A 22,755-nucleotide genomic window follows, 5' to 3' on the forward strand; every position below is an offset into this window, starting at 1 on the left:
TTTATCCACTTAAAGTGACTGAGTACTTCTAAATCTAATTACCTTATTGTGTAACTAACTGCACGATACAGAATAAAAAGTGAAACTTACCGCTGTATTTTTTTAAGACAAAATTCTAATGCTAGATATAAGCAAAGGGAAAAAAGAAATCAAGCCAAAGTTTTTAATTCTCAAAAGAAAAGCAACTTTCTTTCTATCAATCAGAAATCAAACTTGAAATCAGTCATTTTCAGGGGGCCCACTAGAGTAAGCCACAAAAATTGCCATTTTTTTTTAATCTCCAGTATAAAAAGTTCCACTGGTACAAAATGCATAAGTACAATCAGTTGTAGAAATAGGAAAGCCTGTGTATTTTTTTTTTTTTGGCTCAAATTCCATCAAACAACAAAATCCAAATGCATCAATAAAACAAACAATACTCAAATGGTCTTACAGTTTCCACTAGGTTGCATTAACTTTGGCTTTTCTCAGACAATATTTAAAAACTATTTTGTAATTCTAAACGAAATGATATTATTAATCTACAAACAACAATTCTCACAGCACAAAAAAACAAATACATTTTTTTTTTGTTTGACATTATTCAAAAAGGTAATGAAACTACAGGTTTTTTTAAAATTTTATTTCTTCTTGTTAATTAGCACTTAAGATAATAAAAACAGAAACAGTAAAATGAGTCCAGAGTAGCACAAGCCAAAGAACTAGAACCCCTATGGTGAAAGAAAGATGAACTTGTTACGCCTTGAGGACTGCCATTTTTATCACAATTCTCTAATTTAGTTTAAAAATGACTATTTTCTACACTTGATTTTTAAAAAAGCAGTTTCCCTGTGTGTTTTTTCTTCTGGCACAGGCCCTTTGCACCCTTGCAGCTTTTTCCTTTTGATATTGAAAGTTAAAGTGACTAGAAGGACAACTTGTCTCAGAGGAGGGTTATCTTAACAATGAGACATGAAAAAAAAAAGGACTTTCCCCCCTATATGTGTCTTTGTTGCCTGCAAACTAAGAACCAATCAACTTAAAGTGCCACCCCGGGCCTCTGGTCAGCCGCACTCAGCTTTTCTGGGGGAGAGGCAAGTAGGTGAAAGGAGAGGAGGGCAGTTTGCTTGAGGGAAGAAATGGGGGAAAAAGTATGTTTTGAGATTTATGTAGAAATTGGTAAATGAAGAGATTCAGAGTGAGACAGTGTGAGCCATTCCGGTGATGTGTGTTCTCTCACCTTCCTACGCACAGCCTGCACACCACCGTGGGATATGTATGAGCGCGACTTGTGGTAACTTCTGGTTCTCAGCGGATTGCTGCAGGAAGTACAAAATAGCCCTCGAAGGATGAAGGAAGGCCCCAGCAGTAGTAAACACGTGTGAGGATAATACAAATCATTTCATTGTAAGTGCATGTGCTATAAGAAGGAAACTTTTTTTTTTTTTTTTTTTTTTTTTTTGCATCATTAGAGGCTAGTCCTTTCCGTCCCAGGGCTATCCACACACATTAAACCCAGCAGGGTGGTGAGTGGGCAAAGGAGGGAGGGAGGGCAGCCAGCAGTTTCTGAACTCTATTAGTGACAAAGAAGCTTCCAGGGCCTGTTTCAGGAAGGCAGGAGTTTGTGCTGGGGCTGTAGGGATGACGTTGGGATTTTTCAAGACAGCAAGAGATCTGTTCACATGAAGTCAAAGTAATATGGCACTTTAATTAAAAAGTGGCAGCAGGAACTGGTGCTAGGTATTTGGTCAGTAACTGTGACAAAGAACTGACTGACTTATGTGGTCAGTCCATGCATTGAATTAGAAATAAAAAGGGAAAGGACTATCAGCTTCTAACTCCAGACACCTTGCTTATTCAGAGGTATCCATGGGGGTCAGAGAATCCAGTAATTAGGAGTATTTCAGAAACAAAAGCAAAAATACCTCAAAAGACTACTTCATCTCAGTCATTTCACTGGAAGGGAGATAAAACTGTACTAAACTGGCGCAGGCTACTAAACCTGGTCTGAGAAGCACAGAGAATTTCAGGTTCACTTAGGTGCTAAATCTACCTACCATTCCCCTCAGAGAGTTAGCCAATAAACTGTTTAATTAAAACAGAAGGAATTCCTGCAGCAAATTAAGAATTCTTTTTCAAAAAATTACCGGAAGTAGTCAAATGTAAAAATAATAATAATTAAAGTATGTATTATTTTCCTTCAGATTTGCCTTGTGGAGTTTTTTCTTTTGGATCACAACCAAAGGGTAAAGTACTAAAGACAAAAAGCAACTCAGAGAAGATAGATGCTGAGGGTGGGGGTGGAGCAGGGTGTGTGGGGGTGGGGCGGGAAATCCAAATTAGAAATACCCCCAAACAAAATGATGACAGTATAAAAAGTTACCAACATTCCCGATAGCTCTGGGTAGAAAGGGTTAAAAGTTCAAAACTTTCTCACCTTAGAGGTTTCCATGTATTATGAAGAAAGTACATTGTGAGGTTGCCGTCACAGCGTTGATGTGCAGAGTGGTTAAAAAAGTGAGACATGGGCACTTACACAGTGTCTTACAAAAAACATCATAGAGAAATAACAAACGATAACAATTTCAGGCAACAAGACCACAGGATAGCAAGTTAACAAACTTTTTAACCTCTTTTTTGTTTTTTGTTTTTTAAATATTAGGGATTTATACAAAACACATAATAAAATACCCATGTTATCAAATTACTTCTCACAAGAAACACACTGAAGCTCTAGGAAGGAAGTACCTTTGGAATTTGGCACTATATATTTTCACTTTTTTCTTTAAAAGAAAAAAAATCACATTTTGCTGAACACAAACACATCTAAATAGTCCACAATAAAAAAAAAAAATATGACATCAATGCTTTACAAGCCAACACAAAACTTATTCTGGAATAGGTTTTTTTTTTCCCTCACATGAAATTTTTTTTAAGCAAACAACTTTTTTTTGAAATTCTTTTTTTAAGTAAACCAATTCTAAACTTGTCTTATCAACAAAGAACATTAAGACCATAAGACTCATGATGAAACCACAACTTAATTCACAGAAGCACCAACGCAACACAGTTTACAGTAACCTTTCTCCTGTACATTGAAACAGTATAAAATATAGGTAATTTCATGTGCATTAAACCATGGATTGTCTAACTGTGAGTCAGTTCAGCAAAAGGTGACACAAATAGGTAGCATTTGCCCCAAAACAGGGTAAATATTTTTCTTATACTAACCTACAAAAAGTGGTTCTATATATATATCTTAATGAGAAAGTGAGCCACCTAAAATGGCCTTATCAAAAAACTTTACACTGCCTGAAAAATGTAAAAACTATTACAGACCTCTAGAGACTTAAAATCAGACAGTTTTTTTCTCAAACTGTTTTTGGAAGTAGTCTGTTAGAAACCAACATTCTGTGTCCCTGGACACATATTGCTATTGTTACCAGTGACCGGGAAGAATGCCAATCCCTGTATAATACTTTCAAGTCTGTTTTATGAAAAGAAAAAAGAAATAAGAAAGAAACATTTTTGCCACAGGTTGTTTTCTATAATTAATTTTTCTAATAATAAATTTCAGTCTTGCATGAATGCAGCAATGTTTTTCACATTGACTTCCCAGAATTCATAGCTAGATGAGGTCACATGCAAATTTCAAAGGTCAAACTAGATCAAAGGTCAGTAGGAGAACCAAATATGATGTGAGGTCAGAAAGACATCAGAAACAATGACGGGACGATGAAACTTTTTTTGAGACGCCACAGGGACATGCTAGGCAAACGGTGAACTAACGGGCATGAAGATGTCTAGGGAGAAAACAAGGGAGAGTAAAAAGTTACACAGAATCTACGCAGCAGCAACAAAATCAGTCTTAAGGGTGCAGGAAGAAAACTAATGCAAATCTTAGGTCATTAGGGAGTCTACGAGCCATCCACATAATTTGCATTTCTTACAATCTTTATCCACAGCATGATGGAACCCCAAGAATCCATCCAGAGAGGGAGAGAGGATGGATTCTGGGTGTTTTGGGGTGAGGGGCTGGCAAGGGACAGGGGACAGGATCCAGTTTCGACGAATGTAACATACGGGGAGAGTCAGACAACTGAACTGTAAACTAGGTAATGGAAGTTACAACAAAATAATCAGACAGATACAAACGACAAGAGGGTAAAGCATGAACTTTAGGCCTAGGGTTCAACGGTGACAAAAAGCCCATTCCTAGAACGATTCCTCTAGAGACTACTTCAGGAGGGTCTAGCTAGTGCGGAGAACTGCTCTTTAGGTTCCCAATAAGTTAACAATAGGCAATAAAGAACTTCCATTATTTCTGAGGCAGTAAAAATTTTGTACAAAAATAGAAATGCTTTTTTTACAAATAAAATTTACAGGCCTGTGGCTTTCTTTTTTTATTTATGTATTATTTATGTATTATTTATTATTAAATTTATCTTTCAAGAAACATCAAGTATTTTCATTCCTTTTTATTTTATTTTTAAACCCTGTAGCTTTAAGAAACAGATCTCTAAATCTTTTTTTTTTACATTAATCCTTTCTAAGAACGAAAATAAAACAATAACAAAATAGACAACCAGTGTAATAACCTGACCAATGGATGTCATGTTTCTTTGAACCCTAAAATAAAATCCTATGTATTAAAACAAACCAAATGTAGTGGAAAGACGTTGTGGATTGTTTTAAGTGCTTCTCCTGGCTTCTCTCTTGCTAGGCCACCGCCTGACGTCTGAACAGCTGGTGCCCGCCCAGGGGTGAGCTGGGACAGGAGGCTGCGTTCTCCAGGCAGGGCACCAGCTCTCAGAGTTACAAGTGCACATTAGCCTTTGTTTGCCTTTTAAATTCTCAAGATGGCATTTATTCGTGTACGTATGTTTTTTTTTTTAAAAAAAGCAAAAACCAAAAACCAAACAAAAAAAGGTAAAAGGAGATTTGAATTGCAAAACAAAGGAGAATACAGTGGCACTGGAGGAGTGTACTCGCTAGAAACAAGGTAGCCCGAGTCTTAAATATGGCGAACTGGGTGGGGCAGGGAGGGGATGGAGGCCTTATTGTAAAAAGAACCGTCTCTCGTGGTAAAAGTTGGCAATGTGGTCCTCCTCTGCCTGTCCTGTTGCGGACAGGCTGGCCCGTGGGACTTACCCTAGGAAAGCTAAAATAAGAGCGTGAGCCTCTGGGGTTAGGATCAGTAAGGTTTGCTGTCGTTTTTGGAGCGCTTCAGCTGGACCTTCAAGCGTTTCATGCCAATCTGAAAGCCATTCATAGCCTGGATAGCAGCTTGCGCAGACACTGGATTGTCGTAGCTAACAAAACCTGGAAAACACAAGGGGAAGGGAGGCTGGAGTCAGGCTGGAGAGGAAGCAGAGGAGAGTAGGGGGCAGGGCCCCGTGGATGAGCTGGACAGTGTAACTGTAGTGGTGAGGAACGTGTGCCGCCCCATGGATGAGCAGGGCACGCCTTAGGGCAACACCGGGAATGGCCACTGAGCAGCAGTGGGAAAGCTAGCTGAACGGGTCACTGGATGATGTGAACAAAGACCCTCTGTACAATGCTAAAATCTCACACACCATTGTTGTTGGAATGAATTTAGTCTCTTGCTGATTTTAGTCAAGTCCGTTTGTGTTTAAGGTTTCTTCGAATCCTTCAAGAACCCGAGGCCCACGAGTAACTGCTCCTCATCTAAGCAGTGGTGTTGATACTCCAGGGTGGCAGGACCCCCCAGAGACTCAACCCGGTTGAGCTCACAAGGCAGGATAATTACAGGAAGGGCTGGCTGATAGGATGGGCTGTCAAGACCCCAACGGCCCCTCATTCCAGCTCTCCACCCAGCTCCCAGAGTCTGCACCTGTCTGGCTAGGGAATGGGGTTAGTGAATTAACTCTCTAATATCTAAACTTGATTTTTAACATTTTGGAGTTATTACTGAGAGGGACCTAGGAACCCAGGGGAAATACTGAGTCTTCTTCCTTATCTCACTTCCATTCTCAGAGCTCCACTGAATTCAACAGAATGGAAATTGCTCCCCTTGTGTCCCCAAGAGCTTCGGGGAATAAACAGACTAAACAGCTCAGGACATAACCGTCCTAGCAGAGTTCCCCAGTATCTTTCCATTCCGACATTCACCACCAAAAGAGAGGGAGGGCATGCTTTTGAAAAAGAACTGATGAGGCCCTGCAAAGACCAAGGAACAGAGATCTGACCATGTTTGTTCTCACACGAGGGGTGGGAGGGGGGAGGGGGTGGTTGTACCTGCAAACTTCCTTTAGTCAATGCCAGAGTGTTAGCTTGTACAGTCCCTACTTACTTTCCGTGGTGAAAGGAAGCTACTACCCTGAATGAATTTCAGTTCTGAACATCAGCTGTTCCGAAGGTTCTATACCAAGCTTTTCCATCTGCTTACTATTATAGTTTAAAGTTAAAGAGAAAATTCCTTTACCAACTAGAGGAGGAGAAACAGTACATAAGTGTACCTTAAGCAGAGAGAGTTCTCAGCTGACAAACATGAGCATATGGTAGAAAGCAGAGAAGTTTCTCACAGGCAAGCTGTACTGCCAATGGTTGTTTCAATTTTTATAAAATCTAATTCCCAGTAAATGTGATCATGAGTTCAAGATAACTACTCAGACTGTTTCCTTTCCTCCGGGTTTTTATCCAGAAGTAGCAAGATGATTAAAGAATGGAAATGACTCAAGGGTGAGGTGGATAATGAAACTTGGCCAAGAGGTTAGCATGAAAGAATGGGGTACCACCTCATGACTAGCAAACCTGGGACCCCAAGAAATGGTACTGGCTTGCTGAGAAATCTTGGTATAGGATGCTACGGCTTCTAGAAAAAACTGAAAACACAGTCCATTATGCCAAACACAAGTGTCTGCTGGTACTCAGCTGAGGCTTGCATTATTATGAACACGCTGGTTAAGCAGTTTGTGGGCTGATATGAGCTCTTTTCAAAGCAATAAATATTATCTCAAAAGCAAACTACAAAGCGCAATCCTTTCCAACCTCCAGATAAGCCCAGGACATTGGCTACGAGGAATATTTTAAAAGTCTGGCTCAAAACTTGTGCAGGGAGGCTCCCAAGGGCAAGCTCAGTGAAACACACCCCACCCCGTAAAACAACTTCCATTTCGCCCTCGTGAACCATTCCAAGGGGGTTGACACATTTGCTATAGCAGCAGCAACAGTGTAATGGGCTCAAGCTGACAGACTTTCCACTCGGGAAAAACAGTGACTTAAAGGGTACTAATTCCTCAACAACAGAAGTTTCAGGCCTTCCTGGGCCATAGCTCAGAAGTTAGAGAGACGCCGTGATAATGGAGTTTTAGAAGCCAAAACATTCTGGTTGCCCATCACCATCATCAGCCACACACTGCGTTTTTGGCTGGCGAGAACCACTCCTGCCTCTGGTGTTTTATACCGTACGTTTCTATTTGTATTTTCTCTGGCCCCTATCTACTCTATTTTGTTTTATGCTACTGTTTATACCTTTTACCAACGTGAATTAGTAAATTGGAGGAGTGACTCAAGCAAATGTTCTTTCTCAACCTGGGCCAGAACTCGTAAAGTGAGTAATATATACTCTGAACATTCTGGCCTCTAAACTACTCTGGGGACTGAAAGGGTTTGAAAAATACAAGCAGTGGACGTGATGAGTGCCCTTCCCCTGCTGTCATACAGCACATTCCTCTCTCGGGCACAAAGCGCCCGCCCCAGGCGGGGTCCGGCTGCTGACGAAGGGCAGGGACGGCCTTGCGGGCCACCGAGGGCTGGGCGCCGAGTGTGCTCGGCACACCTGCCACATCCAGTCAGGCAGCCCCTGCAGGACCTGGGTCCCGACCCCAGCGCAGCGCCCTAGGTGGCCCGGCGACACGCCCCCACCCCACCCACGTGCTCGCTGGCCCGCCCTCGGAGCTGCAGTGTGGGGGGCAGCTGACCACACCCCTCCCAGAAGGCACTCGCAGCCGCCTATCAGGAGGCTGCGCTGTAAGCCCCGCCCCGCCGCCAGAGGGCGGAGTCTCGGCCGCCGGCGGCCGGGGAGGGATTAGTGGCCGAGTGGCTGCAGCGCCTTTCTGGACCGGACGGCCAAACTACATACCGCCCGTACACTCTTCCCCTCCGGTGGTTTGTGGTTCAGTCTATGAGGCTCAGAGACACTGAGTGCCCTTGCTCAACAGTGAGCCACTAGTGGATACCCACGGCGAGACGCGTCCGTAGTGCAGTGCAGCACGTTACCGAATGTTGGCTTTAGCTTCCCAGATCCCTCCTTTTCATACATCCCCTTCCTCATGTTTTGGTGAAACGACTTTGCCCAGTCTGCTTACGGAACCACCACCACACAGGGCTGTCCCTCTCCTGACTTGTAAAGCATTTGCCATTACACCTTCCCGCCCGCGCTCGGCACTCGGGGTGTGCTGTAACCTTCTGGCTGTTTCTTTTGCATACCAAAGCACTTGCTCAGATTGGTCTGTTTGTCAATGAAGACTTTAGCAGAGATAACATTTCCAAAAGGCATGAACATCTGCAGAATGTCCTGGTCTCCAAACTCCTGTGGAAGGTGGTAAATAAAGAGGTTTGCACCCTCTGGACCTAAAGAGGAAAAAGAAATCAGAGTAAGGTATTCTTCGCTGCTGAGTTCCCACAGCCTCTTCTCAGGAATGCTGTAACAACAGGGAGGCCACGTCCCTGGCTTTCCCTCACACTACAAGGGGACGAAGTAGACGGATACAACGTCAAGTGATTGCGTATCTTCCAGGAAAGCAAATATCCTTTAAATTCCCATCGTTCCCTATGAGGCACTCGTTACAAATGGCTCCCTTGTGCTGATGTGTGTCACGTGCTTACTGCACACGCGCACGTCTTCAGTCTCCTCTCCGTGGGGGTGAAGGTGGCAGTGATAGGGTCACGTGGGGGAGGACAGTGCAGCTCTGGGTTTGGCCTGGGTGGCAGTGCAGTACGTATATACTGTCCTGTGCACTCTGCAAAGTGTAGCAATTTAGAATAATGGATAGAGCAGTAATGCTGCTTAGGTTTCTTAATCATTTACCTAATTATCCATCCAGTTTTGATTTGCCAAATCTCTTAACACACAGTCTAATAATCGTGTTTATTAGAAATGACTGGCAATGAGTCAAAGCAGGGAAAAACAGGTAGCTAGTGTTTCACTACTGTGGTAGCAACTACACCACTGGGGGTTAGCCTTGAAAATGAACTTACGAGCTGCAGCAGCTGGTCAAACAGCAGGCTAAGCCAGGCAATTCACTCTTACCCATCACTTTCCAGACATACAAGAAACAAGAACAGAGTGAGGAAGACCTTAGCTAGCCTGGTTGGAAAGGTAAGCTCTCTCAAGTTCCTCTCCATCTCTTTCTCCCTCCTTTCTAGCCGCCGGTACAAAAACTACCCGAAGGTTAAAAGAAGCAAAAAGGAGAAAGGACAGAACACAAGTGACCTGATGGAAGGCAGTCATCTTCTGATAGATAACAGGCAAGCAAGCTTTCCAGGTCCCAGGCTGCTAGGCGTGGTGGCACATCCTTTCCCAGATGGTTCTGGGGAGGCCCCAGGGCAGGATGCCTCTAGGATGTCCTGTGTTCTGGACAAGGTGTCCTGGAGCTCGGACAACTGGGGACGTAACCTTTGCAGCTAGGTCCTGGAACCTTAACAGGAGAGGAGCCAGGACCTGGCAGCCCCGTGGGGAAGCCCCAGGGCACAGGCTGCAGTGGGTGGGTCAGTGGGTGGGTGGGAATCCCTGTGTCTGCATCCAAGAAAAATAAAAGTATGGTAAAAAGAACTGTGTACAAATAAAAGGAACAAACATTTTTCAAAGAAAAGTCAAACTAAGTTTCTTCCTACAAAAAAAAAAAATAAAAATCATTAAGTGTTCTAACGAATAGGACTTTTCACAAGGAAGACTTGAGACAGATTTCTGAAGCTACAGACCAAGCATTTCTTCCTTTGTCAACATGGCCTCTCCAACTTTCTATATTGCTTATAATTTCCATGGACTTATCCACATTCCAGTGCAAAGGAAGGAGGCAGTCTGTATTTAAAGGGACACAATTGCAGGCTTTGGTCCCCAAATGTCTCCTGGTTTTATTTGAAAAACAAAACAAAACAACACTCTGAAAAAGTGAAAACTTGATGTGAATAGCCACGAAACTCTACCACTGGAAATGGGTGTTCTGAGCGTACTATGCCACACCCGTCCTTTGCAATGTGGATGCTGGGCAAGTGTGGCACTGCCCCGATTGAATATCCCTTCCAAGGAAAAGAGCCAAATGCATAAATGAGGATGAATGGGACCCAGTGTGAAGTGTGAGGTCATCTCACCTCCTGCAGCCTGGGAGAAAGTGCCGTTTTGATGCACTATGACAGCTGACGGCAGGCTCTAGATGGCTGTACATTCTGAACGTACCCCTGGCGACAGCGGTCCTAGACGACATGAAGACAGGGAAACCGAAGCAGGCTTTGTCCCCTTAGTCATCATTTTGCCTGGAAAAATGTCACCAGGTCCTACTGTTGAACCCCAATTTTTCCTATCACCAAGAAAGGGTTTGATTTTGCAAACCGCTAACACTGTTAACACTAAAATGAGACAAAGACTTGACAGGGAGCAGCTCTCTTATATGCGATGAAGGCGGCTGCTGCCATCGGTGCCAAGGGTGAGTAAACAAAAAAAATTGTTTTGAGGGTTCCACCTCGCCTCCTCAACTCTCCCTGTAGTAAAAACCGGCTGACAAATCACACATTCCTCCGTTTTTTCCCAGTACATGTTATTTTAACTTGTTAGAGTTCTCTGCGTTACACTGCTGGCTGCACGCAGCTGGCTGGCAGCTGCTGTTCCTGGTTTGTGTTTCTCACAGGGCATGCGATGTAGTAGAAAGCACTGGGGGCATCTGTATCAGACGCCAGTGCCCACCAGCTTCCCGCTGGTGCCGGGGGCTCTACCCACTTGTGTGCGTGACTTGCCTACTGCAGACTTGGGAAGATGGAAGGTGTGGAAGAGGTCAGAGGATACTTAGGCAGCAGAGGTGGTCGGCTTTCCCGGATTTAGATCTATAGGGAAGCCATAACGCTTCAGACGATTTAGCTGGGGAACGTATTCAAACCAGCTGCCAGACTGGCTTGTGTTCTTGTGGGAAAACATACACCAGGGTACCTGACCAAGCAGATCAAGTTGACTTTCAACTGTCTTGACTAAAGGACAGAACTATGTGGTAGAAAATAGATCTAGAAATCTCTTTAGATTCATTATGGGATGTTCCTTCCTTCCCAGTGTAACTTGCCTTTTACATTATGTTTAGTTAAACTAACGTTAAGATGGTTTAAATTTCTTGAGCTCATGTTACCTGGGTGAGAAGAACATGATCAGAAGAGAGGTATGAGAAGGTGAGAAATGACTGAAAATAACTGAACCAAAGAAGCACCACAACAAATCAAAACCCCTAAAGCATGCTACTGGTAGCCTGTATACCTAAATAGATACAATCTGGAGCTGGCAGCCATCATTTCAAACTATTTCTCATCAATCCCCGAGGATTAATCACTGCTCAGGCCATTCCAAAAACTCAAGGCGTGGACTAACTTTATAGCAGTGGACTGGGGTGAAGCAACTGAGATAAATGTTGTTTCAGGGCCCAGAATTTATCCTTAAACCACTGAATTCTGAGTCACGGTGATGTTTTCTCAGCAACACAGGCTCTGCAGTTTGCTGTAAAGCACTGGTAGGTAATGGAGAGATAACCAAGATTTTCTAAAACACATACAAGGGAGCTGGCTTTTAGGGTCTCTTCTGAGGATTTTAATATCTTACGAGACCATCCTACAGCCCTAATTTGTCACCATGGTAGTCAGACCCCCAACAAAGGGACCTCAACACAAGCTTTTCTTTGGGAAGTCGTGTATTTATGACACAGCATCTCCACACGCCTGGGGAAACGCAGTTGTCCGGACAATTGTGCCTGTGTTACAAGTTCTACCATAACCAAGAGTAAAAAAATCAGTCATGAACAAGAGTAAAGAGAAAGTTGAAATATTGAAAAATAACTTAGATTGTCACATATCTTTCATTTTTAACGTTGTTACTTATAAACAGGAAAAGCGTTTGTTACACATGAGTATCTTTAAAGCTGTGTCCCCTTTAAAATCCACAACTTCACAAAGGAAAACTATTTCTTTATAGAATACCATGTTTAATGTCAAAATGTTCAGGAAAAACCAGTTTTGAACTAGGGATGAGGGAAAAGGGGAAGGGAAAGAAATTTTAAAACTTCTCAGGCAGTACTTCCTATTCTAACTGCTTTGCCCATATTCTAAACAAGTCAGAGAATAATACCACGTTGCAGATTTTGCTTCAAAGCAACTTCAGTTAAGGAAGAAGAAACCAACGGGAAGAAAAAGAGACAAGCTCTTCCTACTTGGACTAGCTCATTAACTCTTTTATAATTAGCTTTAATTTATTCGTAGCATTAACTTGCTGACGTTTCTTTTGCTTTATTGTCAGAGAAGCAAGGCGATCAATCTCTTATTTGCTTCCCTAGAAGACCCCCAATTAAAGACCAAGTCTATCCTCATGGTGGATTTTATCATTAACCTGGAAAGCATTACCTACTACCGTGTTTCCCCTAAAATAAGACTGGACCTTATATTAATTTTTGCTCCAAAAGAGTCATTAGGGCTTACGTTCAGGGGATGTCTTCCTGAAAAATCATGCTAGGGCTTCTTTCCTGGTTACGTCTTATTTTCGGGGAAATGGTAAGAGGCCAGCTACAACCTCAGCTGTGTGGGCTCTGAGAGGCCTGGGGCTTGCAGAGAAAGTGTCATCCTAGAGGACAGAGGACTGGGTCGACCTCCTGATGAGTTTAGGAATGAGGGGAGACATAATGCTGACGTGGGACAGGGGTTCCTGGCAATTTTTTGACGGCAGTAACTACTAAGCAATTGCATATAAACACACAGTGGATGAGAATTCCCTCTTGAGAGGTAGGTGAAAAATTAAAATATGAAAGAAATATAAGACTGAACTGGAAAGAAGACTAAAATGGTTTAGGCTTGTCAGGTTTCATAAAACCTGTCGGAAATAACGCAGAAATAACACAGTTGCCGCCTCTGTGATTCTGGCTCGGTGCAGTTTCTTTGCAAACGTGCATCAGCAGGCCGCGCCCCGGCCGAGGTGGCACGTACCTTCCTTCTGGCTGCCCGCGGCGCTCTGCTGCTGCAGCAGGCTCTGGCTGTACAGCGTGGGCAGTGCGGCCGCCGCGTACTGCTGGATCCCTGAGTAGGCCTGGCTGAGGGCGTCCATGGTGCCTGCCGTGCCATTCGTCAAGCCCGTGGCGCCAAGTCCTCCATTCAGAGCCGCCATACCTGAGAGCATTTGAGCAACTTTACAAAAAACCCAACAATAGAGAAGAGAAACAGCACTTTTCATTAGTGCTTTCCAAAGGAAGTTAGAGAATCATCTGACACAGTACAACACAGCAAGTGCATGCAGCCAGCGCCAACGAAGCCGAAATGGAGGAAAAATGAAACTGCGACTCAGCCACGGTAATGGCAACGGCACAGACGACAGCAGCAGCAACCCCACGCCCCCAGCTCCAACCCCCTGCGCCCCAGGCCGGCGGTCAGACGTCACCCACACGCTGCAGTCACACAGCTCATCCCCCTCCCATGCAGGTGCTACTGGCAAGTACTGTGGTGCTTTGGAAACAAACGCCTCCTGCTTCTTAGAGCTCGTAAGCAGGTGGGCACATGACGAGATTAGGCCGGGAACAGCCGTGCACTCAAATCCATTTACTGGACGTTCTGAGGAGCCAAGGGATGGCTCGAGGGGTTCAGGAGGAAAGGACAAGATACAACTTTTCTCCCGTCAGCTCTCTGATGGGGAAATGGCAGAGAAGACAAGCTCTGTCCTCCATAACCCAGTGGATGGGCAGTTCCACTAACGGGCTTTCCTGAACGGAAGAACGTTCTCAGGACAGAAGCTCAGGAACAGCCTCGCTGCTGAAAATGTAAGGCACAGGGAAAGCCTGGACCCTTCCCTCAGCTGCAGAGAACTGAAGTTGCTTATGCAGTATGCTGGGCCTGACAGACAGACAGACAGACAGACAGGCAGGCAGGCAGGCACACGACTGCAAATCAGTGCCCATGTAACTGGGGCTTCTGCCAGTGGCGGAGCTCCGTGTCATGCCTTTCAGTCACCTGAAGTGACACCTGGGTCTACTAGCTGGATCTTTGCTCTTCACGCACGTGAAGTGGATGCTGGCCAGCACACTTTTTGCTTTTTTTCCCTTGTATCCTGGCTGCTTTTTGGCTCTGTTATGGTTGCTGAGTGTGTCATATTTTCCCTGAGTCCTGAATCAAAGCAAGCAAGGCTTTATAGAGTGTTAACTTCCATAGGAACTCAGGAAATGGAAGAGGTGACATCATAATTGCCTTTGGTTCCGTCTACGTTTCTGGGGAGAACTTAACTGAAAACACTAATGAAAATACTGAAGGGATTAGGGCTATTGATCAGGGCTGGTGCAACAGCCAAGATGACCAACAGGGAACGAGGGGCAGGAAGTGCAGTGAGAACAGACAACTAAGGTAAGGAGGCCCGAAGTCCTTGGAGGGAGGGGTCCTGTGCCAGAGTCACCTCCACACCCCATCGCCGTTTCTCCTGGCCATCCTCAGCAAAGACGTGTCTCTGGCATCTGGATGACTTCGGCTATTGCATTGAAAGGATTCCACACAAGCTCTGAGTCGGACCGTCGTGCCCCAGGAGACGGGTCTCCCAGTGCCGCAGGCCTGGCGGCCTTCCTGGGGGGCTCGAGGAGACAGAGTTGGGCCCTGGGTAGTGGTACCCTGCGGATGGAGGTGCTGGCCAGCAGAGGTTCTGCTGGCTCTGCTCTAAGTCTCTCAGGAAGGAGTCTCTTCCCTCTCACTTCATAACTGTTTTCCGTCATGCAAATAAGTGCTGTGAAGAGCTTAGACATAGTTTGTCCTAATTAAACGATCCTTCAGACACCAACCAATCCCATTTACTTGTCTGACTCTCCCACCCATCCGTTATTGTTACGGCTACTGAAGGGATGGGGAGTAACTGCTCTTTTCCTCTTGGTCTCATTTCATCCTCACCTCCCAGTACTTGTATGAGTGCAAAGAAACACCAGTGTTTCTTTTCTGAGAGAGGTGAGAGGAGGGTGTAAAATAACTCAGGAAGAGTGGGGCACAGTTGACAAGTGCCGCTTTTTTTGTCAGGCTGTTAATAGGTGCTAGGGTCACGTCGTGGCTCAGCTCTCTGAAAAGATGGTTCCTGTGTGGGAAGAAATTCTAGGAGGCAAGTGAGCAGTGACGTGCCACTTTCCAGGTGTGCATGGCAGCCCGCAGAGTTACGTGGGCACAGCGGCCTGGCAGAGCTGGGCCGGACACGGAAGCGCCGCTACGAAGGGGTCCGAATTTCCCGCCATCAGTGGGATGGCTGACAGCATAGCATCGCTCGCCTGCGCTGTGTGCTCGGGGCCCTGCCTGTGAGACGCCAGGGCTGCCTTCCTGTGCTTGCAGCTTCTGCGGCCCGGCTTCGCCGAGGGCTGCCACACAGTGGATGCCACGACCATGGCCACTGGTGCCCGACTCCCTGGTCACGTGAATTATCTTCTCTTTCCCCCTTTTTGCCATGTGTTGTGTTGTTCTCATGAAACACGAGTGAACTTCATGCTCTCGAAAGACTGGATGACGCTTCAGGACTAGTCCTGAGTGGCTTACAGCTCCAGCAGGTGACAGTCCAGCTACACCCTCACTCCTGCCCACATTCCACATGGGTTAGCGAGGTTTTGGCCTACACCTCAGGGCAAATCTGCTTCCTGAAGGTTCTTCCTGCTCCGCTGATTCCATGTGTGTGGGAGATGGTCACGGGTGGCCTTACCTGCCTGGAGTGGGGAGAGAGCTGGCAGTGGAGGCACTGAGGAAAGGGGCGCTGATACCAAAGAGGACTAGTCAGGGCCGCCAGCCCAGGGCTCTCCTCCCCCGTCTAACCATTCTGGTGAACAAAACATAAGGACGAAAAGTCTAACAAGTACAAGTGCATTTATAAGAGAATATTTCAGATCAAAACTCTCGTGGAAATTCTGCTGTGTGTGTTTGCCAACAGCCAAGGCAGAATAGGCCATTGATTACCTGGCAGAATTTGAAGGACTATCAAAGAAAGATTTCAACCTCTGAGAGTTACTCCTGGGAATTATTTAACGTTATTCTGTATTAAATAATCATTATATAAAAGATAACTCTTGTCAATTGCTGGTGGTATCTGGTTACATCCAAAAACTTTGGACCACAGAAACGGGCTTGTAGAAGGTTAAGCTGAATAAAATGTTCCCCTTAAAAGAATAGGGCTTTTCTTTGAAAAGGCCAAATGGATTGATCATTTCGTCCCATTTAATCTGGTTCCCCTGAAAGCTATTTGGATGTGGAGGGCTGGGACAAAGTGACAGATGTGCCAAACCTAGCCAAGGGAAGGTCTTTGCAAATGGTCTACCAATGCGTATCTTCCCTACTAAGTGCTTTAAACTTAATTTTTCTCCAACTGAGGGAGACCCGAGGAGCTGTGAGAGTCCTGAGTAAATCTGTGCCAATGACACAGAAGGACCTACCCACGTACAAGAGCGTGAACACTTGTGGCCGCTGTGAAGGTGGTGCTGCAGCGGGCAGCTGGAGGCAGAGCCCTGTCAGCAAACCACAGCACTGTGCAAGCCACTCTGCCAGGCGTCGTACTGAATACAGAGCAGAAGCGAGAAACGTGTTCATTATGTTCTCACCCTTCTGGAATCTAGTTACTGGGATAAGTCGCCCTGGTGCAGATGAAGTATATCCTTCTAAGCTGCAAGCTGGTATGAGAATTTCAGTATCAAACGTCTAGAACCAGGGTTGGTGAGTATGAATATGTACAATTAATGGTGTTTGTACTTGTGACATCTGGTCACAAGTGAGAGGTTGTGTGCGCTTATGTTTGGATCCAACTATGTGTATCTTTATAGAGTCCAACAATACAGATTAAAACAGTCATTTCACAGTGCAAATAAAGGGTGACAAACCACAATAATATGCTCAGTGCATCTTCTCTTTTCTCTCCTTTACAGGAAATATTTCCATAAACACTATTCACCAAGCATTTGTGGCTGGTTATAGTCAGACCATCATAATTTTAAGCACTGTATGGGTAAGCCATTTGGAAGAATTGTGCCATTTAAACAAGGAAAAATACATTTAAACACAAAATCAGATACAGACTCTCGGTGACATATCTGCAAAAAATATTTTCTTAATCTCAGTTCAGACAGACATAATATGCAAAACATGCCTGGAGGACCCTCAAATGATCCATGACTCAGCTCTGAGAGTGAATCACCCACCTCCTTCTTCTCATCTGGCCCATTTCTGCTTTTAGCTTTAGGGTCCTGTATTTTTTTTTTTTTTTTAGCCCCTCCATTCATGAATGTGTAAAGGAAGAAAAAGAAGGTTAAATTCAGTTCAATGTAGCTACATGTCTATGAACCAAAACTTTATTTTGGGGGGCAGTGAGGGGCCATCTGGCAGGGAAGAAAGTAAAATTAAGCTACTTCGGCAATTAATTAGATTCCATCTACCTACTTTCTTCCTGGCTCCTTTGTCCATGGAAAAGAGTTGGCTCTATTCAGAAAACCAGAAGACGCTTCTTCTGGAAGCTCGTAATGGTTTCTGGGTGGAGTGGGATAAGAAACGGCAATAAGATGGAAGCTGAGGCCAACTGTTTCAGAAACTGCCTCTGTCCAGGTCAGCGTCTCCTGACTGCCTGCTTTGAGAATTATCTGGTAGGGCAAGTGGTAGCACATCTGTTGAGGGAGAATGGTCTGAAAGAGGGCACTCTATTACAAGGTTGTTCCTTGGTGTTTGAGACAAGAAGTAAATACTAGCTCCGAGCCATTGCTGGGATCGTTCAATAACCCTGCACTAGTGATATTCACCAAATCAGAAAGAACAGGTTTGTGTTTGGGCATGATTTTTGGTTTAATTAAACATTCCCTCGGTTCCTCCTTGTACTTTCTGGTTGGTAGCGGTAACTTGACACTGGAAATGTGCTTAATTTCCCTTGAACCACACATACATCTGTTAACCCAATGGCAAAGAATTTAAAAAACCAAACAACGTATGCCTGTTGTCCTTGCCAGAAGCAAAATTTGTATAACACAGACCCCACACAAGAAGTAGTCATGGTTTTTCTGCCATTCAACCAAAACCCTCTTAAGCCCCTTAGAACGATGGAAAAACCCCGCAGAGTACAACAGAACAGGATGGCGAGAGCGGGACGCACAGACGAGAGGACGAGACGACAAGACGACACACAGCAGTCATGAGCGCGTGCTGAGGAGGACAGCCACTCCCACTGGCCTGGTACTTTGCAGACCAAGGACAGGCAGGCGATCAAATCAGAGTCCTTGTTTTAGGGGAACTAGGTCCTGGGGCAAGAGAAGCGGCATGAAAGGCTGTGTGCAAACACACACACCTGCAACCGAGGGCAAGTGGGCTGGAGCGTCTGCAGAACAAGGTCAGAAACGGGTCACGGCAGTGAGGGCTCCTGGGCTGCTGGGAAGGGGGAGCTGGAGGCAGTTTTACTGGAATAAAATATTCTGCTGTCCTAAGGTTACCTGTCCTTCATGTATTATTTGCTAATCAAGAGCCGTCATAGCTGGAAGGAAGCGTGTTTTTCTTTTCTTTCCTTTTTTTTTTTTGGCCTTTGGTCAAGTAAAACTAGTCCAAGTTTTTGTTTGTTTTCCCCAGAACATCTGAATAAAAGGATTTAATAAACCTGAAAATTTCCTACTCTATAAGATTTATTTTCTTATCAGGATTATAAAAGTTAGTCTTCATTTGGATGAGTTCTAGGTTCTTTTTTACCAAATAAATTGCAAGCTATTCTTTTTAAGCTTTTAAAGTATAGGATTACTGGGATATCTTTTTGTTTTTTGCCTTTTTAAGAAAATCGTATTGTTTGATCACCCTTTAAAAGAAGTTCACTTATTGAATCATGGCTTAAAACAGGGCAGCTTGCCAAGGTCCCTTTTTAATGCTTAAAATAGGCAGTGTTGGGTTGCTTGGGCTGCATGGTAGGTAGTTGAACGCCCAAATCAGAATCTCTATAGACTGTCATGGACCTGTGGGGCTTGGCTACTCTCAGGCATCTAAGGGGTCCAAACTGAGGGAAAGGCAAATGAGGTGTCCCCTCTGAGCTGAGGACTGCCCCCCCATGCCTCCCTTCCCCCACCCACTCAGGAGCCACCGCCAAGCATGAACCTACAGTATACTTTTCTCCTGGCTGGATACTAATTTTCCCTGTAGATCTACGTGCCAGAAGCGGGTAAGAGATGTAGGACAGAACCTATAGTCCTTCGGTGAGTCCCTAGCTTTCAGAACTAAGTGAATTCTGTATGCGACGCCCCTTTGGGGCCACACTGCTTAGACTGACCCATGCCTATGGGTGGGAAGTAAGACTCCAGACCTCCTCTCCGCTCAGCTGAATTCCCATCTTTCCAAGGCCTCACTGCCCCCCCCCACCCGGCCACATGAGTCACTGTCATGACTGCAGTTTAGAGCCAGAGGGCACTTTTAAGAATGTTTTAAGACCATCAGAACTTCCAATTTTCAAATGGGACTCTGCAACTCAGAGCTGGGAGTGATTTGCCTAAGACCCTGCAGATAACTGCTGGCAGGTTCAGAGCTGGACCCAGGCGTCCTGATTTGTCCGTCAAGTTTTCTCTTATTAACATTGTCTCAGGACAGCACAAATCCAAAACCACAGTCCTCGAAACCTGCAAAACTGCCAACCACAGAAATCTCTGGCTGGAGCTGCACATAGCCCATATCAGAAAAAATGGGGTGGGGAGTGGTTGAGTTTTTTTTTTGCGACAAAGTGAACCTGGACAGCGTCTGCCTATGAATGCATGCGCTCCTCCATCCCAAGTTTTAGTTCTCCCATTACGGATCCCTCTTAGGTCACTTCCGGCTGACCATTTCCTGTGGAGAATTTGGGGGAAGGCTGTCCACCAGAGCAGCGAGTACTCACAGTTTATGGTACCTGCTAGTGCATTAATGTTGTTCAGTCCAACAGTGGCTCCCGCCAGTCCTTGCAGAGTCCCCAGAGAGGTCAAAGAGTTCATGGCTGCACCAGCAGTGGAGTTGGGAGTTGAAGCAGCCACTGGAAAACAAGAGGAGGAGTGGAGAGAAAGCACAAGATGAGTAAAGGCCAGCTGGCCTGGGAAGTGCTCAGTCTCACCACAGCAGAGGGCGCCGGAGTCGTGTTTGTATTTGTGGTGAAGACTTACGGGGCTGTACTTGTGGCAGTTTGAAGTTACACTTGGTGATTAATACAAATCACCAGTGAATGCGCTCACCGCTGGTTAGGAGGGGCAACTTGAGAAGAGGACACCTATCCCGCTGGGGGGCTGAGCTCTCAGTGGCACCACTTCAGGACAGCCTCGTCCAGGGTAACCAGCAAAGGGGTGGGGGAGTCACATGGCAATTCTTGGCTTATTGATTCTGCTTTGGATGTGGCATTTTCTCAATGAAGACAAAACAAAACGAAACAAAACAAAACACGCACCATCCTGAGTTGGACAGAAGACTTCAGGACCCTTGTGGTGGTGGTGGTGGTAACAGAAGGGTGGAATGATGAGATGAAATCATTTTGGGCCAAATTCTCCTTCCCCTGTTCTCCTCCACCCCCTTTTTAAATGACAGTTTTATTGGGATATAATTCACATACCATAAAATATACCCCTTTCAGGTGTACAACTCCGTGGTTTTTAGCACATTCGCAGAGTTGTGCAACCAGCGCTAATATCTAATGTTAGAACATTTTTATTATCCTCCAAGGAAACCCATGTCCTTTGACACTGGCAACCACTGATCTGCTTTCTGTGCTTCTGGATTTGCCCAGTATGGACATTTCACAATATGCCACCTTCACTGACTGTCCTCTTTCACTCCGAAAAATGTTTTCAAAGCTCATCCCTGTTGTAGCCTGTGTCAGTGCTTGCTCCCTTTTTATTGCTGAATAGTGTTCCACTATACAGAAACACCACCTTTTAAAAAAATATTCAGTAAAATATTCAGTAAAATATCAGTAGTGGACATTTTGGTTGTTTCCCCTTTGGGAACATTTTATGAATAATGATGCTATGAACATGTTGTACCAGTTTTTGTGTGGACATGTTTTCAGTTCTCTTGAGAAGACACATAGGACTGGGCTTGCTGGGTCATGTGATAAATTTATGTTTCACATTTTGAAGAAACATGAAACTGTTTTCCAAAGTAGTTGTCCTCTTTCCTTTTTACACTTAAAATTGCTTCTGTAAATAACATTTCAAGTATTTTACATTTGTAGAGCCTTACAATCTGCTGAATTTTTTCACACACATCATCTTTATATTAATGATGGAGATACAGGCTAAGCTCAACTGTAACCACAGCTAAAAGAAGACCTTTGCTCATTTCTAGCTGTGAAATCCCTGTATGAGCACTTCCCTTCCACGTAGCCTGGATAGGAACTTCATCCATCCTCCTGGATGGATGTGCAGTGGGAGCTGTGCAGTGGGAGCTCATCCCTGCTCTGTCTCCAGACCACACAGCCTTGCTTACAATGGATCCCTTTGGATGAGGCCAGATCAAATGTCTAAAAACTGAATTTCCCACCTTGTCACATTTCTGTCCATGTATGACATTAGCTTCTGATGCCTTGTAATGTGTGTGTACTTTATTTCTTTTTGTAAAAGAAAATTATAAATAATCACACAACAACAAAGACAATAACACAACAAACTCCCATAAACACATATCCAGATTCTAGAATATTTGAGAACCAACCCACCCCCACTCTCTAAGTGTATTTTAAAGCAAATTTCAGACCTTATTATGCCATCTCACTCCTACATACTTTATTATGAAGCTCTAAAAATTGTGGACATTTTCGTTTAAAACTCCAAACCATTATTAAACCTAACAAAATTAGCCATGATTTCTTGGCTTTGTTATGTGATAGTGTCTTGTTTATGGTATTTTTTCATCTGTGTATGATAGGCCTTTATTTTTCCTTCTTATACTGTCCTTAGTTTTGCTACCAAGCTTTTGCTAATCTCTTAAAATGACTGGGAGAATGTCCTTATTTTTCCATTTTCTGGAATAGATTGCATAAGATTGAAATTACTTGTAACTTAAATGTTTGGTACAATTTGCCAGTAAAAATGATCTGGGCTGGATATTTCTTTATGGCACGATTTAAAAATAGTGATTCTATTTTTCTAATAAAATAAAGAGGATTATTTTATTAGAAATAAAGAGGATTATTCAACTTTTTCCTCTTCAATCTCTTTTATTAAGTCATAGCTTTCTAGGAATTTGTGTATTTTATGTTTAAGTTTTCAAATTTATATTGGTATAAAAGCATATGGTGCTGCTGAAAACAATAAACATTTTGGTGGTGAGCAATTAAGAGGAGACTTACAGTTCCATAGCGGAAAAATGGCAGAGCAGCTAGGAGTTTAACAGAGAGAAGTAGAGAAAGAGACAGCTAAGAAGAGTCCTCATGGAGTCAGAGCAAGCTTCACAAGGAATAGCCTTGAAGACTTTCCTAGTGAAGGGGCATGACTTTAACTGAATCAGGCTGTGGGGGAATTTTATGCCCCAGGGCCAAAAACAACAAGTGAAACAACTAGAAATTAGTGGAAGCTAACAGCTACATGTCATTACAATAGAAACAGATCTACC

The 22,755-nt window shown here is 44.3% G+C and overlaps 1 protein-coding gene across 47 annotated transcripts in view; it reads right to left on the reverse strand.

Moving 5' to 3' along the window:
* Positions 1–1,441: 1,441 nt before the first annotated feature.
* Positions 1,442–22,755, reverse strand: part of CELF2 (CUGBP Elav-like family member 2) — a 786,924-nt gene continuing 765,610 nt past the window's right edge. For 17 of the 47 annotated variants that reach the window (XM_081046695.1, XM_081046680.1, XM_081046718.1 and 14 more), the window contains 4 exons: positions 20,069–20,188; positions 13,168–13,365; positions 8,431–8,574; positions 1,444–5,301 (listed from right to left, as the gene is read on the reverse strand). In XM_081046695.1, the coding sequence (XP_080902821.1) occupies positions 5,174–5,301; positions 8,431–8,574; positions 13,168–13,365; positions 20,069–20,188 (590 nt within the window). In that variant the 3' untranslated portion in view covers positions 1,444–5,173. Of the gene's footprint in view, positions 5,302–8,430; positions 8,575–13,167; positions 13,366–20,056; positions 20,189–22,755 lie in introns of all 47 variants that reach the window. The other 30 variants (XM_081046685.1, XM_081046714.1, XM_081046702.1 and 27 more) reach the window with 5 other exon arrangements.

This window comes from Rhinolophus hipposideros (assembly GCF_964194185.1).
Source record: "Rhinolophus hipposideros genome assembly, chromosome: 1".
Classification (NCBI taxonomy): Eukaryota; Metazoa; Chordata; class Mammalia; order Chiroptera; family Rhinolophidae; genus Rhinolophus; species Rhinolophus hipposideros.